This window comes from Rhinoraja longicauda, chromosome 4, assembly GCF_053455715.1.
Source record: "Rhinoraja longicauda isolate Sanriku21f chromosome 4, sRhiLon1.1, whole genome shotgun sequence".
Lineage (NCBI taxonomy): Eukaryota > Metazoa > Chordata > Chondrichthyes > Rajiformes > Arhynchobatidae > Rhinoraja > Rhinoraja longicauda.
Window position 1 is genome coordinate 67,159,833 of NC_135956.1, and position 18,056 is coordinate 67,177,888.

The 18,056-nt window shown below is 50.3% G+C and overlaps 1 protein-coding gene across 8 annotated transcripts in view; it reads right to left on the reverse strand.

The window, feature by feature from the left end:
• Positions 1 to 18,056, reverse strand: part of LOC144592816 (anion exchange protein 2-like) — a 200,576-nt gene that overhangs the window by 41,213 nt on the left and 141,307 nt on the right. For all 8 annotated transcript variants that reach the window (XM_078397932.1, XM_078397935.1, XM_078397933.1 and 5 more), the window contains 4 exons: positions 16,870 to 17,035; positions 14,482 to 14,699; positions 8,011 to 8,168; positions 2,556 to 2,761 (listed from right to left, as the gene is read on the reverse strand). In XM_078397932.1, coding sequence (XP_078254058.1) covers positions 2,556 to 2,761; positions 8,011 to 8,168; positions 14,482 to 14,699; positions 16,870 to 17,035 — 748 coding nt within the window. The remainder of the gene's footprint in view (positions 1 to 2,555; positions 2,762 to 8,010; positions 8,169 to 14,481; positions 14,700 to 16,869; positions 17,036 to 18,056) is intronic.

Sequence of the window (18,056 nt, forward strand, 5' to 3'; positions counted from 1 at the left end):
CCTTATGTTAATACACAAAAGGACACAAAGTGCTGGAGTGACTCAGCAGATCAGACAGCATCTAGCAATGTTCTCCAGAGATGCTGCCTGACATAATGAGTTACTCCAACACGTTGTGTCCTTCTGTGTCCTCTATGGCTTGCTCATTTCATTGATTATTTAAATGTCATTTATACACAGTGATTGTACGCTACTCCATCACCTCCTCTGGCAGTGAGTCAGATATCAACCACTCTGTGCCAAAAATATCTTCCCACCTTCAAACTCCTTCGTCTCACCTTAAATGTGTGCCCTCTGGGTTTGATACCAGTACCATGGAGAGTGTGTTTATAGTTTAGTTTAGAATTACAGTGTGGAAACAGTCCACCGAGTCCATGCCAACTAATGATCATCCTGTACAGCAGTTCAATCCTACAGACCAGGTACAATTTACAGAAGCCAATTAACCTACAAACCTGAACATCCTTGCAGTGTGGGAGGAAACCAGAGCACCCGGAAAAAATCCATGCGGTCACAGGGAGAGCGTACAAACTCCGTACAGACAGCACTCATAGTCAGGGTTGAACATGGGTCTCTGGAGCTGTAAGGCAGCAACTCTACCGCTGAGCCACTGTGCCGCTTTGTGTTTCAGATTTCCAGCCTCTGCGGTATTTTGGCTATTTTAAAGCTCCCCTTCTTTTTCCGAGCGCTTTAATCGCACCGATAACTCTGGTTTACCTGCTCTGCTCCACATCGGTGGGAGATCACCTCCGGCATCAGACTCCCAACTCTCCCCCGACTTGGCTGGCTCCTCATTTCCTCCCGGGCTGTGGGATGGGGGCTGCCGACGCTCCCAACTGGAGCCCCCTGCATCTGGGGGCTTGGGAGTCCCTGCGGCTTCACACATTACCATTGCTCTAGCCAGCCCTGGGAGCAGGTAACCAGAGGGAAGGCCATGCACTGCACCCAAGAACAGTCCACACACCTCAGGCTATCTGTGCAAGGACCATTCTGATGCCTCCTGATTGGTTGGCCGAACACATTCCTCACACATCCTGGCCAAATACAGTTGTTACCAACAGCAGTTCTGCAACCTGCGTTTAAACACCTCCCAAGGCAATTCAGTGGAGTGTAAACGTAGAACAAAAAAAAATCTCACTTCCAGCTACAAAATGGGGGATCAGAGCAGATGAACCAAAGCCTATTTAGGAAGTACATTTGAAGGAGGCTGAGAGGGAATGAGGGGGCAAGGAAAAGAGCGAGAGGGCGAGAATGAGAGGGCGAGAAGGACACAGAGAGCAAGAGGGAGTGAGTGAGAGAGAGTGAGACAATGAGAGGGCAAGAAATAAGGTGAGAGGGCGAGAAAGGGAGTGAGTAAGACAGAAAACAAGAGGGAGTGAGCAAGACAGTGGGAGGGCAAGAAATAGGGTGAGAGGGCGAGAGTGAGAAAGGGAGTGAATGAGAAAAGGAGAGAGACAGAGATAGCGAGAGCGAAGGAGGGAGGGAGCGAGCAAGAGTGAGGCAGCAAGAAAAACAAGTGCAAGAAGAGAAAGAGAGCAAGAGAGCGAGTGAGAGGGAGGGAACAAGTGAGAGACACAGATAGGGCAAGAGCAAGGGCAAGAGGTGACGAGTGAGCAAGAGTTTGAGAAAGAGCAAGAGCGTGAGAGAGAATTGCAGATAGGGAGGGGATTGGAAAGGCCATGGAGCTGAGGTACATAAGGAAGGCCAATCAGGAACTAGGATAGTGGGAGTACAAGCAGGGAGATGAAACATCAGAATGAGAGAAGCACTTGCCAATTCCTCTATCTTTTCCCACACTATCCAGCCCAGAATACAACAATAATCTGTCTTTGATCAACCTTCTGATGCAAATGGCAAGGAGGTTTTGGAATACTTTTGAAGACCTTGTGTCATACATCAAACACCAAGATGTTAGAATGAATACATTAAATATTAGATATCAATATTTGAGAAGAGACTGACACTTTCGAAGAGTCACAAGGAATTGCCGTCGCTAGAATCTTGAGCAAAAAAACAAAATGCTGGAGTAACTCAGCAGGTCAGATGTGCTGAGGATAGACACAAAATGCTGGAGTAACTCAGCGGGTCAGATGTGCTGAGGATAGACACAAAATGCTGGAGTAACTTAGCGGGTCAGATGTGCTGAGGATGGACACAAAATGCTGGAGTAACTCAGCAGGTCAGGTAGCATCTCCTGCAAAATGGAGTAGGTGACGTTTCGAGTCGTGAACCTTCTTCAGACCCCCATCAGAGAGAGGAGAATTTCTTCAAAGTAGGCATACCTTGAGGAGATTTTGCACTGGAGCTTAACTTCTTCAAAGTGGTGCTGCCTGACCCACTGAGTTACTCCAGCACTTTGTCTTTAAATTAAACTCCTCAGCATGCATGTGATCTATATCCATCTATTCCCTGCACCCTTCTAAAAGCCTCTTAAACACCACTTTCGTATCTGCCTGCAGCACTATTCCTGGCAGCTTGTTCCAGGCCCACACCACCCTGTGTGTCAAAACCTCTCGCTGCACCCTGCCCCGCCGCGCGCGCACACACACACTCACTCTTCATGTAGTCCAGATCCGCCACGGCCAACATCTCCGCCTCCAGCTCGTCAGTCGGGATCTTCTGGAACTTGGCCTCGTCCACGGTGGTCTGGCTGCCGATGCGCCGCCGCTCCTTCAGGTCGTAGCTGCTGCGATGGGCCAGCTGCGTCTTCAGCAACACCCGGTTCTCCTCCAGCAGGCTGGGGGCACTGACAGCCGCTGCCCTGAGAGAGGGGCAACGTTAACGGTGGTCACTGCGGCCAGCACGTACACAGAATGATTTTGCTTGGTGGCACAGTGGAGCAGCGGTAGAGTTGCTGCCTCAAAGCACAAGAGATCCGGGTTCAATCTTGACCACGGGTGCTGTCCGTACGGAGTTTATACGTTCTCCCTGTGACTGCGTGGGTTTTCTCCGGGTGCTCCGGTTTCCTTCCACACTCCAAAGACGTGCAGGTTTGTACGTTAATTAGCTTTGGTAAATTGTACCTAGTGCGTGCGATAGAACTAGTGGGTACGAGCGATCGCTAATCGTCATGGACTCGGTGGGCCAAAGGGCCTGTTTCCATGCTGTATCTCTAAACTAAACTATTCTCTAAACCTGCAAGACAGGGCTCAGGCACACATTACAAACTCCATATCAGAGGGTCATAGAGCTAGACAGTATGGAAACAGGCCTTTTGACCCACCTCGTCCATGCCGGCCAAGTTGCCATTCTGTGCTTTTGATGCACTGGACTTCAGGGTGGTCAAGAAGGCTTTCGGTACATTGGCTTTCTTCAGTCAGGGCATTGAGTGAAGAGGTTGGGATGTTATGTTACAGATGTACAACACGTTAAGTGAGGCCACACTTGGAGTAGTGTGTTGCTCCATCCTGGAGCACAGGATGCTGAAGGATGATCTTTTGGAGATGTAGAAAATCATGAGGGGAATAGATCGGGTGATGGATAAAGTGAACGCTCGTAGCCTTTTACCCTCAGGATAGGGGAATCCAGGCTGCAGGACATAGGTTTAAGGTGAAAGGGGAAAGATTTAATAGGAACCTGAGGGGGCAACCTTTTCACACAGAGAGCGATGGTTATATGGAACAAGTTGCCAGAGGAGATAGTTGAGGCAGCTACAACAACATTTAAAAGACACCTGGACAGGTACATGGAAAGGAAAGGTTTAGAGGGATGTGGGCCAAAAGCGGGCAATTGTACTTGCTTATATGGGGCATCTTGGACAGCATGGACAGGTTGGGCTGAAGGACCTGTTTCCGTGCTGTATTACTTTAAAGTCTCAACAGTCCTGGTGGAATTCAAGCTACAATATTACAGAAGAAAATGACAATGCTTTAGAGCTCCAGAGACCCGAGTTTGATCCTGGTCTAGATGCTGTTAGTGTGGAGTTTGCACGTTCTCCCTGTGACTGCGTCGATTTTCCCAAAACTTAGACGATGTGCTGGTGAGCAGTTGAGTGAGCTTTTTGCCTCAGTGTGTAGATGGCTGGTTGGTGAATCTGGGCCAGAGGGAAGGGGAGGCTACAGGGAAAGGTGACAAGTTGGTTTAAGGTCAGAGGGGGAAAAGTTAAGATCAGAGGGGGGAAAGTTAGCTAAGCCAATGAAACAATAAATATTGTAAACGCGTAAATACAACCTGTCCCGCTGAGTTACTCAGCTTTTTGTGTCTATCTTCAAATCATATTGTACATTAGTACAATCAAATGACAAACAAGTGCAACAGTTAGCGTAAAGAGAAAAATACCAGAGTGCAGAAATAGTGTAACAGCATTTAATTGTTACAGTTACAGAGAAAAAGTGTAAGGTCTGAAAACGAGGTAGGTTACAAGATCGGAACTACACCCTAGTTTATGGGAGGACTGTTCAATAGTCAAAATGGTGCTCTTGAATCTAGTAATACGTGCTTTTAAGCTTTTGTATCTTCTGCCAAACAGGATAGGGGAGGAGAGGGAATGGCCGGAGTGCAAGTGGTCTTGATTATGTTTAGTGAAGCAGAATGGAAACAGGCCCACGGCCCAAGCCCGACCATTGATCGCCCGTTCACATTAGTTCTATGTTATCCCACTTTTATCTCCACTCCCTGCACACTAGGGACAATTTATAGAGGGCCAATTAACATACCATCCGGCACATCATTAGGATTGGGAGGAAAGCAGAGCACCCAGAGAAAACGCACGCGGTCACAGGGAAAAGGTTCAAACTCCATACAGACAGCATCCGAGGACAGGATCGAACCCAGGACTCTGACACTGTGAGGCAGCAGCTCTACCAGCTGCACCATTGTGCTGGCTACTTTCCCGAGGCAGGGGGAAGTGTAGAGGGAGTGTAGAAGCAGGACAAGGGGATTTTCATCACAGACAGAGTGGCAACAAACTGTGAAACAGTTGAGAAGGGAGGGGCTAGGAGAGAAGCCAGCTGATTAAAGGAATGTCAGTATTGAGGCGGGGGGGCTTGGGGGGGAGAGAATCATTCAGCCCTGGGGAGAGGGATGCCGTGGCGGAAGAGAAAGAGACGTCTCCAGTGTGAACTGCTCCTGGGCCTGAACAAACCCACCAAACAGGTCTAGCACAGTGGGAGGGCGGGCCAGGCAGAGAGTCATTGCCTCACCCGCATCCAGCCTGGAAGATGCACCGGCAGCCCAGCCCCAGGCCCAGGCTGACAGACCGACAGTGAGCTCCCCACCCCAAGATACAGCATGAAAACAGGCCATTCGGCCCACCGAGTCTTGTGCCGACCTATGATCACCCTGTACACCAGCACTATCCCACACACTGGGGACAACTCACAGAAGCCAATTAACCTACAACCCTGCATGCCTTTGAAGTGTGGGAGGAAATAGGAGCACCCGGAGAAAACCCACGCAGTCACAGGGAGAAGGTACAAACTCCGTACATAGTCTGGATCGGACGCAGGTCTCTGGCGCTCTAGAGAAGCAACTGTACAGCTGCGGCACTGTGTCACCCTCCTCCACCTTCAGCTGGATGATAATGCCAGCTTTGTGCGGGAGCCACTGACACCCAGTCGGAGTGGGTAGGAGAGTGGGCTGGGGAAGGGTGAATTTATGAGGGAGGGGAGAAGGGAGTAAGAATAAGCACAGGGGCTGGTAGGGGGAGGAGGAAGTTTATGGGGAGGGTGAACGGAGGGAGAGAGCAAGAATATGGATGGTGGGGACAGATGGGGGCAGAGGTAGTTTATCGGGCTAATGGAAGGGAGGGTTTTGGATCTGGGAGGGAAATGCAAATGCATTCACGGTTTCCAATAATTGTGGAAGACCAGCGCCCTCACAAAAGCCTCTCCCTCCTGTCCCTGTCAAAGGGCCAAGGAATTCTCTTTCTAAATATTCCAATGATTCCGTGTCTTTAGTCAGAATGTTCACAGATTGCAGACGTTGGAATCTGAAGCCACAGACAAAGTATGGGAGTAACTCCTGGGTCCACTGCTCTTAATGATGTTAGGGTAGCTTACCGTCATGTGATTAATTGGACTTTATCTTGCACTAAACATTGTTCCCTTTATCCTGTATCTGCACAATGTGGAGAGTTTGATTGCAATCATGTAGTCTTTCCGCTGACTGGATAACAAGCAACAAAAAGCCTTTTCACTGTACCTTGGTACATGTGACAATAATAAACTAAACTAAAGTGTATCAAGGTGCACTGAAAAGTTTTATTTTGCATGCTATCTAGATCAGATAATAGCACAGATAAATCCAATCAAGTCAAAAGTGCAATAGATAGAGAAAAGGGGAAGATACAGAGTGCAGAATATAGTTCTGAGCAGCATTTCCTCAGACCTGTCCCACACTGATGTGTGAACCTATTCTGTCTCCTCGCCCCCACCCTCACAGGCGATCCGGTTACACTGCCAAGCCTGCCGTGCGTGCCCCGATCTAGTCATACCACCATCACACCCTCATGCACAGCGACCGCCCTCAAGCACAGTGGCCGGAACGGGCACCTTGACTGCAGTGTTTTCCTGGAAGTGGGAGGTGTGGGTCCATCCCGCCTCAACTAACTTCTCGGACAGCTCATTCCATATTCCCACCACCCTCTGTGTGGAAAAGGGAGCCGGTGATAATGGTCGCAAGGAGCAAGGCCGGTAGGAAGGTGAACAGGGTCTAACCTCCCACGCCCTCAAGGTCGACAGTGGGAGGCACCCCCAGGGCACAAAGGTGGCCGGGCAAGGAGAGGGACGTTGATACGCTGAACGATCCAGGGGATCGCTTGGATCGCCAGCCGCTCCTCAAGATCTAGTGTGCAGACTGGACTTTGGAAATGGCGCCAAATCTGGCGACGAAAAAAAAAAATCACTGTGTTTTGTACATATGACAATCAAACACAATTGTATTGTATCCCTCCCTGTCCCCTTTACCCATTCTCCCCAAGTGATCGAGAACCGTTACCGGAGGTCAGGGGCTGAAGTGAAGCCCAGTCCATACACTTGGCTGTCGGCCAGTCCAGAATCATAGCCCAACGGGCCAAGCAAGGCGGTGCCAAGACTCTAGGGTCTGAGCTACTGGGAGAGGCTGGGCAGGCTTGGACTTTTTTCCTTGGAGTGCAGGAGGATGGGAGGGGGGAGGGGGGTGGGGGAGAAAGGGGGTGAACAGAGGTGCATAAGATTATGAAGGAAATTTATAGGGTGAATGCACAAAGTCTTTTGCCGAGAGTAAAGGAATCAAGAATCAGAGGACATGGGTTTAAGGTGAGAGGGGAAAGGTTTAATAAGAGCCTGAGGGGCAACTTTTTCCACACATAGGATGGTGGATTTATGGAACGAGCTGCCAGAGCAAGTAGTCGAGGCAGTTACCATAATATATAAAAAACACCTGGACAAGTACATGGATAGGAAAGATTTAGAGGGAAAGAGGCCAAATGCAGACAAATGGGAGTAGTTTAGATGGGTCATCTTGGTCAGCATGTACGTGTTGGACCGAAGGGCCTGTTTTCGTTCTGTGTGTCTCTTTGGCCTCACAATGCTGAGCCATGGAGACCGATGCTCAGCAATCACCAACACCCAAACCACACGGTGGACACACAGCCCAGCTCCTCTGTGGATCAGCACAGTGTGTGGCATTGAGTTTTAGAGATACAGCACGGAAATAGATAGGCCCACCGAGTCTGCAACAACCAGTGTACACTAGTTCTATTCTACACACTCGGGGCAATTTACAGAAGCCAATTAATCTATAAACTGCACGTCTTCAGAAAGTGGGAGGAAACCGGAGCACCCGGAGAAAACCTACGGGGTCACAGGGAGAACATGCAAACTCCGCACAGCCAGCACCCATAGTCCGGATCGAACACGGGCCACAACTGCGCAGATGGAGATATGTATCAGGAGTGGGAAGTAGTGGGACTGAAGGCAGCGGTCGGGGGCTTCAATATGATCCGTTCTGCGCACGTGCCACAGGGTCCCGGCCCACTCTCGCGAGCAAAGGACAGCAGTCCGTGGGGACTGAGTGCTGCAAGGAGCTTACCTCAGGGCGATCCGCTCGCTGCTCCTGCCGAGATGACTGTGTGGGAGGATGGTGCCAGGCTCGGAGAGGGGAGACGGAATGTCCTGCTGCTTCGGGCTTCGGTCCGGGGGGCTCAGCAACGCCGCATTATTCTCCAACTCCTCATCAGGCATGAAGAACTGGAAGAGAGAGGCATAGGACCATAAGTCGGCAGCAAAGTGCAACAGGGAGCACACTGACAGTCGAGCACAAAGACTATAGACTATAGACACAGATGATGGTTCATACATTCCAGCTTTCTCGCCCCCCTCTACAATCAGTCTGAAGTAGGGTCTCGACCCAAAACGTCACCCATCCTTTATCACCAGGGATGTTGCCAGTATGATCAAGACCCACACCACCCTGGCCACGCTCTCATCTCGCTGCTACCATCGGGAAGAAGGTACAGGTGCCTGAGAACCGTGACCTCCAGGTTCAAGAACAGCTTCTTCTCAGCAACCATCAGGCTCTTGAACAATGCACAACACGAAACTCAGCAAGAGACGACACAGTGCTGGAGTATCTCAGTGGGTCAGGCAGGATCTCTGCAGAACATGGATAGATGATGATTCAGGTTGAGACCCTTCTTCAGAAGGCTGACCCCAAATCGTCACCTATTCATGTTCTCTAGAGATGCTGCCTGACTTGCTGAGTTACTCCAGCACTTTGTCTTTTTTTCCATTTGCAACCCAGCACCTGCAATTCCTTATATCTGCTAACCTCAGCAGAGGGTGAATGCACTGTCTTTTAGGCAGATTAGGGGAATCAAGAACCAGAGGACATAGGTTTAAGGTGAGAGCGATAAGATTTAAAAGGAACCCGAGGGACAATTTCTTTTATACAGAAGGTGGTGGGTAAATGGAACGAACTGTCAGAGGAAGTAGTGCTGACTGGTTAGCACGCAACAAAAACATTTCACTGTATCCCGGTACATGTGACAATAAACTAAACTAGTTAAGGCAGATACAATAATGGCATTTAAAAATAATTTGAATAGTTGTATAGATAAAAAAGGTTGAGAAGGATATGGGCCAAACACAGGCAAATGGGACAAGGGCAAATGGGCATCTTAAGAGTGGTATGTAAATGATGGGCTGAAGGACCTGTTTCTGTGCTGTCTGATGTTGCTCAGGATCCATGCACTACTCTCTGGCCTGAGTGCAGGAACAGGGAACTGTAGGTGCTAGTTTACAAAAAAAAACACATACAAAGTGACGGACGGGTGATGTTCTGGGTCAGGGCCCTTCTTCCGACTGATTGTGGTGGGAAGAAAGCTGGAAAAGAGAGGTGTGACAAACTGTGATGGGGATAGGTGGATACAGATGAGGGGGGAATGGGAGTTCGGTTGTAGGTTATTTACCTACATCCCCCTTCCTAGTTCTCCCACCAGTCTTACTGTTTCTGACTGCATTCTATCTTTGTCCCGCCCACTCCCCTGACATCAGTCTGAAGGGTCTCGACCCGAAACGTCACCCCTTTCTTTTCTCCAGAGATGCTGCCTGTCCCTCTGAGTTACTCCAGCATTTTGTGTCCACCTTTGATTTAAACCAGCATCTGCAGTTCTTTCTTACACATATCTCCTCTGGCAGTTCGTTCCATACACCCATCACCATTCTCCGGCAAATTTCAAAGTGTTGGAGTAACGCAGGCAGCAATAATAAATTAAACTAAACTAAACTAAATTATCCAATACTTTGTATTTTGGCAACATCTTACCTGCCATCTCCAACGCCAGGTAAACCCTCTCTCCCTAAAGATGCCAGTATATTTTTTTACCTTGTTTCTTTCTAATGCCTTGCTAACGATCCAATACTCTGCTCATTATCAGCTCATTGACCGATCTAAATATAGTATTTTGTCTTGTACCTCTGTCCTTCTCCCACCAGCTCTGCTTTTAAACTGTTACCTCTCCATCCACTCCCCCCCCCCCACAGCCCTGAGAGAGGGTCGTTGACCCAAACGTTTCTCTTTCCCCTGACGTTGATGGGCAGACAGAGAGCTTCCAGCAGTGGTGTTGTTGGTTCAGCCAATGTGCCTCGACCAGGAGAGCATGGGGTGGAGTGGGGGGAGGTTCAGCTGATGGGGGGAGGCCCAACATTCAGTCAGGTATGGTTCATCAGTCATGGCAGCAGAATTAGGCCATTTGGCCCTTCAAGTCTATTCCGTAATTCAATCATGGTTGATCTATATTTCACTCTCAACACCATTCTCTTGCCTTCTCCCCGACACCTGTACTAATCAAGAATCTGACAATCTCCACCTTAAAAATATCCATTGACCTGACCTGTGGAATTCTCTGCCTCAGAAGGCAGTGGAGGCCAGTTCGTTGGATGCTTTCAAGAGAGAGCTGGATAGAGCTCTTAAGGATAGCGGAGTGAGGGGGTATGGGGAGAAGGCAGGAACAGGGTACTGATTGAGAGTGATCAGCCATGATCGCATTGAATGGCGGTGCTGGCTCGAAGGGCTGAATGGCCTACTCCTGCACCTATTGTCTATTGTCTATTGCCTCCACTGGTGTCTGTGGCAATGAATTCCACAGATTCATCACCCTCCGACTAAAGAAATTTCTCCCCATCTAAAGGTATGTCTAAGACTATGGCCTCTGGTCCTAGACTCTTCCTCCAGTGGAAACATTCTCTCCACATCCACTCCATCCAGGCCTTTCACATTGAACAATAAATTCTCCAATTTTAGGTAAATAGGTACCTCTGCCTCACCTGGAAAGACTGTTGGAGTCCTTGGATGGAGTCGAGGGGGGAGGTAAAGGGAGTGGTGTTGCATCTCCTGCGGTTGCAGGGTAAAGTACCCAGGGAGGGGGAAGTTTGGGTGGGAAGGGACGAGTTCACCAGGGAGTTTCAGAGGGAACGGTCTCTGCGGAAAGCAGAAAGGGGTGGAAATGGCAAGATGTGGCCAGTAGTGGGATCACGTTGGAGGTGGCGAAAATGTTGGAGGATTATATGCTGTATGCGACGGCTGATGGGGTGGAAGGTGAGGACAAGGGGGATTCTGTCCTTGTTACGAATGGGGGGAGGGGGAGCAAGAGCAGAGCTGCAGGATATCGAGGAGACCCTAGTGAGAGCCTCATCTATAATGGAAGAGGGGAACCCCCGTTCCCTAAAGAATAAGGACATCTCTGATGCCCTGGTATAGAAAACCATATCCTGGGCGCAGATGTAGCGTAGACAGAGGAATTGGGAGTAGGGGATAGAGTTTTTACAGTAAGCAGGGTGGGAAGAAGTGTAGCCTAGATAGCAATGGGAGTCAGTAGGTTTGTAGTTGACGTCGGTCAATAGACTGACAATAGTCAATAGACGGTGAGATCTAGAAACGGTTGGGAAATGTCGGAGATGGTCCAAGTGAATTTGAGAGCAGGATGGAAATTGGTCGTGAGGTTGATGAAGTTAGTGAGTTCTGCATGGGTGCAGGAGGTAGCACTGATGTAGTTGTCAATGTAGCGGACGTAGAGTTTGGGGATAGGGCCAGTGTACGCCTGGAACAGTGATTGTTCGATGTACCTACAAAGAGCCCATAGCTATGCCATGGATTTGGAGGAAGTGGGAGGAGTCGAAGGAGAAGTTGTTGAGGGTAAGGACCAGCTCTGCTAGGCAGAGGAGAGTATTAGTAGATGGAAATGGCTGGTTCTGCGGTCGAGGAAGAAACGGAGGGCTTTAAGACCTTCCTGGTGGGGGATGGAGGTGTAGAGTGACTGGACATCTATAGTAAAGATGAGGGAGTGGGGGCCTGGAAAACGGAAGTCATTGAGGAGATGAAGAGCAGTGAGGTGTCTTGGACATAGGTCGGGAGGGATTGGACCAAGGGGGGATAGGATGGAGTCGAGGTTTGTGGAAATTAATTCGGTGGGACATGAACAAGCAGAAACAAGGGGGTGTCAGGACAGTTTGTTTGTGAATTTTGAGGAGAAGATAAAATCGGGCCATGCAGGAGGCTTTAGAAGGCAGAGAGCCGGAAATGATGAAATGGTGTTTGAGATTAAGGCCTGGTGCTCGTCTGTGGGGTCATGGTCCAAGAATAAGTAGGAGGAGGTGCCTAAGAGTTGTCGCCTGGCCTTTGTCTGGTAGAGGTCAGTGTGCCAGACTGCCACGGCACCTCCCTTGTTGGCGGGTTTGATTATCAAGTCAGTGTTGCTGCAGAGTGAGTAGAGGGCGGTACGTTCGGGGGGGGGGGAGAGGTTAGAGTAAGTCAGGGGAGTGGAAAGGTTGAGGAGTTGGATGTCCCACCGGCAGTTGGAAATGAAAAAGTCTAAAGAAGGTAGAGGGCCATCCGGGGGAGTCCAAAAGGAGGGGGGTCCGTTGGAGATGGGTGATTTTCTGCACCCTTTTCTGCTTTCCGCAGAGACTGTTCCCTCCGAAACTCCCTGGTCAACTCGTCCCTTCCCACCCAAACTACCCCCTCCCTAGGTACTTCCCCCTGCAACCGCAGGAGATGCAACACCTGTACCTTTACCTCCCCCCTCAACTCCATCCAAGGATCCAAACAGTCTTTCCAGGTGAGGCAGAGGTTCACCTGCACCTCCTACAACCTCATCTATTGTATCCGCTGTTCCAGGTGTCAACTTCTCTACATCAGCGAGACCAAGCGCAGGCTCGGCGATCATTTCGCTGAATACCTCCGCTCAGTCCTTCTTAACTTACCTGATTTCCCGGTTGCTCAGCACTTCAACTCCCCATTCCATTCCCAATCTGACCTTTCTGTCCTGGGCCCCCTCCATTGTCAGAGTGAGGGCTCAGCGCAAATTGGAGGAACAGCACCTCATATTTCGCTTGGGTAGTTTACACCCCAGCGGTATGAACATTGACTTCTCTAACTTCATATGGCCCTTGCATTCCCTCTCCATCTCCTCCTCCTTCCCAGTTCTCCCACTCGTCTTACTGTCTGCGACTACATTCTATCTGTCCTGCCCACTCCCCTGACATCAGTCTGAAGAAGGGTCTCGACCCGAAATGTCACCCATTCCTTCTCTCCAGAGATGCTGCCTGACCCGCTGAGTTACTCCAGCATTTTGTGTCTGCCAGCGGAGATAGGCAGGTACAATAACAACATTGAACAGGGACATGGATACTAAAGGTTCAGAGAGATATGGGCCAAATATGAGCAAATGGGACTAATTTAGATGGGGCATCTTGGTCAGCATTGACGAGTTGGGTGGAAGGGCCTGTTTCCCCTCTATGACCCAATTGATAAGTTCCTTGAATGATGACGGCCAGCGTGTCTTGCTCAACATTTCTGCATCTGCAGTGTCTCGGGTCTCCATTAACCAGCTCCATATGCTCTTACATCTTACACCTTAACTCTTTTTCCAGGCTCTGCGTTGAATCATGTAACCCCACCTCCCACACTCGAGTCAAACAACAGGAAGCAGGTGAGAAGAGGAGGGAGATAGAGAGTGGGGAAAGGAGGGAGAATGATGGTAGGGTAGGGAGAGTGAGATAGGAGGGTGGGGAGGTGCAGGTGGGGACAAGAATGATAGAAGGGTGGGGAAAGGAGGGAGAAATGGAAGTTGGTGGATAGGGAGAGGACGGTAGGGGAGAGGACGGTAGGGGAGAGGACGGTAGGGGAGAGGACGGTAGGGGAGAGGACGGTAGGGGAGAGGACGGTAGGGGAGAGGACGGTAGGGGAGAGGACGGTAGGGGAGAGGACGGTAGGGGAGAGGACGGTAGGGGAGAGGACGGTAGGGGAGAGGGGGTAGGGTAGGGGGTAGGGTAGGGGGTATGGGAGAGGGGGGTAGGGGAGAGGGGGGTAGGGGAGAGGGGGGTAAGGTAGAGGGGGGTAGGGGAGAGGGGGGTAGGGGAGAGGGGGTAGGGGAGAGGGGGGTAGGGGAGAGGGGGGTAGGGGAGAGTGGGGTAGGGGAGAGGGGGGTAGGGGAGAGTGGGGTAGGGGAGAGGAGTGGTAGGGGAGAGGAGTGGTAGGGGAGAGGAGTGGTAGGGGAGAGGAGTGGTAGGGGAGAGGAGTGGTAGGGGAGAGGAGTGGTAGGGTAGGGGAGAGAGAGATAGAGGAGAGAGAAGAGAGGGTTGGGTTGTGGAGAGGGGGGTAGGGGAGAGGGGGTAGGGGAGAGGGGGGTAGGGGAGGAGAGGGGGGTAGGGAGCAGAGAGCAGGGGAGAGGAGGGTAGGGTGAGGGACCGAGGGGAGAGGACGGAGGGGAGGGAGAGTCAGAGGGTGGGAAGAGGTTGGTGAGAGAAGGAATGGTAGAGAAAGGAGGGTGGCGGGGTGAAAGTAGGGAGGGAGGGTGGGGAGAGGAGGGAGATGGAGGGTAGGGAAAGATTTCACCATCTGCGGTTTACTTTGTATTCCAGAGACCCGACCAATCCTCACCCCCCCCACCCCCCACTGCCAGAACCCACGCCCCCACCCCGCACTCCCACCCTCACAGCGGCACCATCCACACGAGCTGCCCAGCACCGTCCCGCCCTCTGCTCCCAAACCGCAGGCCCGTACCTGGACATCGCCAGCGGCGTCTTGCTCCGCGGGCTCCTTCTTCTCCTGCGTGCCGTCGCTGTGATCATCCTCCTCGTCCCCCTCCTCGATGGTGGGCGCGCCCGTCGGAGATGAGGCAGTCTTCTTGCTCTTCTTCTGCGTCCCCTTCTTCCTGCGGCCCTCCGAGGGTAGGTGTGTGGACAGGGGATGGTGAGTGTGGAGGGACGAGTGGCGGTGGTCTGTGCGAGGGACGGACACAAGATTCATGGTGGACTTAGGTTTACTATTGTCACGTGTACCCAGGTACAGTGATAAGCTTTGTTTTGCATGCTATCCAAACACATCAGATAATACTGCACATTGAAACAATCAACTCAAACTCAAGTACAACAGGCAGAGCAAAGGGGAAGATTCAGAGTGTAGAATATAGTTCTCAGCATTGTAGCGCATCAGTTCCAGAGAAGAAGTCCAATGTCTGCAATGCAGTAGAGGTGAATCAGACATTTCCCTGGCTTATTGAAGGACCGTTCAGAAGTCTGATAACAGAGTGGGAGCAGCTGTTCCCGAGTCTGGCGGTGCGTGCTTTCAACCTTCTGTACCTTCTGCTGGATGAGAGCTGGGAGAAGAAAAGGGTGGGATATGTCTTTGATGATGTTGGCTGCTGTGATTTTACTGAGAGGTGAAACATAGAAAATAGGTGCAGGAGTAGGCCATTCGGCCCTTCGAGCCTGTACCGCCATTCAATATGTATCCGTACCTGCCTTCTCTCCATACCCCCTGATCCCTTTAGCCACAAGGGCCACATCTAACTCCCTCTTAAATATAGCCAATGAACTGGCCTCAACCACCTTCTGTGGCAGAGAATTCCACAGATTCACCACTCTGTGTGAAAAAAAACGTTCTAATCTCGGTCCTAAAAGACTTCCCCCTTATCCTTAAAATGTGACCCCTTGTTCTGGACTTCCCCAACATTGGGAACAATCTTCCTGCATCTAGCCTGTCCAACCCCTTAAGAATTTTGTAAGTTTCTATAAGATCCCCCCTCAATCTTCTAAATTCCAGCGAGTACAAGCCGAGTCTATCCAGTCTTTCTTCATATGAAAGTCCTGCCATCCCAGGAATCAATCTGGTGAACCTTCTCTGTACTCCCTCTATGGCAAGAATGTCTGAAGCAGCCTTTAGAGTCATAGGGCACCAGAGAATGAAGAGGACAGCCAATGAGAGCAGTCAGGGCTGTGATTCCCTGCAGCCCATTTGGTAGACAGAACACTCTCACAAGTGGCAACGCGTAAATGATCAGTGAAACTGCTTTAGGGATGCTGGCTGAGGGAAAATATTGGACTGGGCTGGTGGTGGTCACTCAACCGGACAACGGCAATGTCTTCAGATCTACAGAGGAGTCACAGAGTCATGCACCTGTACAGCATGGAAACAGGCCCTTCAACCAAGGTGGTATTCTGGGATAGTCTCATTTGCCATCATTTGGCCCGTATCTCGGCTTTGCGATCCATATTTATTCAAATGTCTTTTAAAAGTCATAATTGTATCCGTTTCTACAGCTTCCTCTGGCAGCTCGTTCCAGATATGGACTACCCCCGGAGTGAAACGGTTGCTCCAGAAGTCCCTCTTAAATCTCTCCCCTCTCACCTTAAGCTTGTGCCCTCTAGTTTTAGAATCCTCTGGTACTGGAAAAAATGGTGCCACAACCTGGCGACTCTTGTATCTTGTCTCAGTGGACTATTTCTATAAACATAGTACTTCATGTAAGATTGTGCTTATGTATAGTAATACTTTACTGAAATGTATGCAAAATAAGAATTTCACTGTACCTCGGTATGTGTAACAATACCGAACTATTAAACCACTGTACTTGAGTTTAACTTGACTGGATACCTGTATGGTGTGTCTGGTGTGTTTGGAGAGCATGTAAAACAAAGCTTTTCACTGTTTATGTGTCAATAATAAACCTAAACCTGACTTAACCTAACACTTTGTGTTATGCTCAATTACTCCCTGCTGATTCGTGTCAAGCCGATGCAAACTAGGTTGCTGTTCAGAAACACTCTGCTGGATGAACTCCGTGGATATCCGTAGGGGAGAGGAACAGTCAATGTTTTGTGCCAAAACCCTGCGTCAGGGCTGAGAGTGGGGTGGAGAGATAGCTGGTATAACGAGCTGAGGGCAAGGGTGAGACAGGGGCCAGCAAGAAGGGGTGAAGGATGATGGGCAGGTGGGGAGGGGTGGAGTGGTACACAGAGGCAGGAGGGTGAGAGGTGGAAGTCTCCAGATGCCACCATCCCCGGTCTGGCCCGGGAATGTGTGGGATTCAGAGGGACCTGGTCAGCAGAGGCAGCATTTAGAGGGGCACTCCCACTCGAAGTGTGACTTGGGTAGCAGAAACACACTCACACTCGAAGTCTGCCTCGTCGAAGGTGCGCCGGGCTTCATCCACACACCGACTGGACGCATCGTGAAGCAGGTCGTCGAACCGCTCAACGCCCCAGGTCTTGTTCAGATCCTCCTCCTCCTCATCTTCAATCCTGAGGGGCCCCACAGGCAGCGGGCCCTGCTCGCTCTGTGGAAGAACATAAACACCCATCAGTCCCCGCTCCGCACGGCCTGGGGCAACCGGGCTCCCTGCAAGGTAGCCAGCCCGGACTGGAGGCGGTAGCCAGCCCGGAGTGGAGATGGTAGCCAGCCCGGAGTGGAGATGACGGACCTGGAGGACCTGGACTGAGCTGATCCGAGTTAAATCATCATGAACATCTGTCCACTGGCAGCAACATCAGAAATATCTGCTCACTGGCATCACCAGATCAGTGCTAACCAACATCATCAAAGACCATTTTCACCCCAATCATTTCCTCTTCTCGCTTCTTCCATTGGGCAGAAGTCAAGAGAGTTAAGTGTATGAACCAAAACTGGAACAATGAGATTCTTACTTGAAGCATCATAACAGGTCTGTAAACTGTCCCCGTAGATAACATAATAAACAAAACAAATGTTGAATGAATTAAAATAAATATACCCAATATTAGTGCAAAGCAAAAGTCCCTGTTGCAACCAAGACAGTGGTTCAGCAGTGTTTGTAGCCTGATGGTTGTTGGGAAGAAGCTGTTGCTGAACCTAGAGGTCAGAGTTTTCAGGCCCCTGCACTTTCTTCCCAATGGCAGGAGTGAAATGAAAGCATGGCTGTGGCCTTTGATGATGCCGGTCTTTGACAGCCTTTTTGACATTGGGGAGGTCAGTGCCCGTGATGGACCCTTAAAGGACATATCACCAGATTCAGGAACAGCTTCTTCCCCGCTGTTAGCAGACTGCTGAACAGTCCTACCATAACCTAGGGTGCAGTCCCAATCTTCCAACCTACCTCATTGCGAACCTTGCACATTTTCTCTGTAACTGTAATAAAATAACACTGCAACACTATATTCTGTACTGATAATTTTCTCCTTAGCGCAGCGGTAGAATTACTGCCTTACAGAGCCAGAGACCCAGGTTCGATCCTGACTACGGGTGCTGTCAGTATGGAGTGTGTACCTTCTCCCCGTGACTGCGTGGGTTTTCTCCAGGATCTCTGGTTTCATCTCACACTA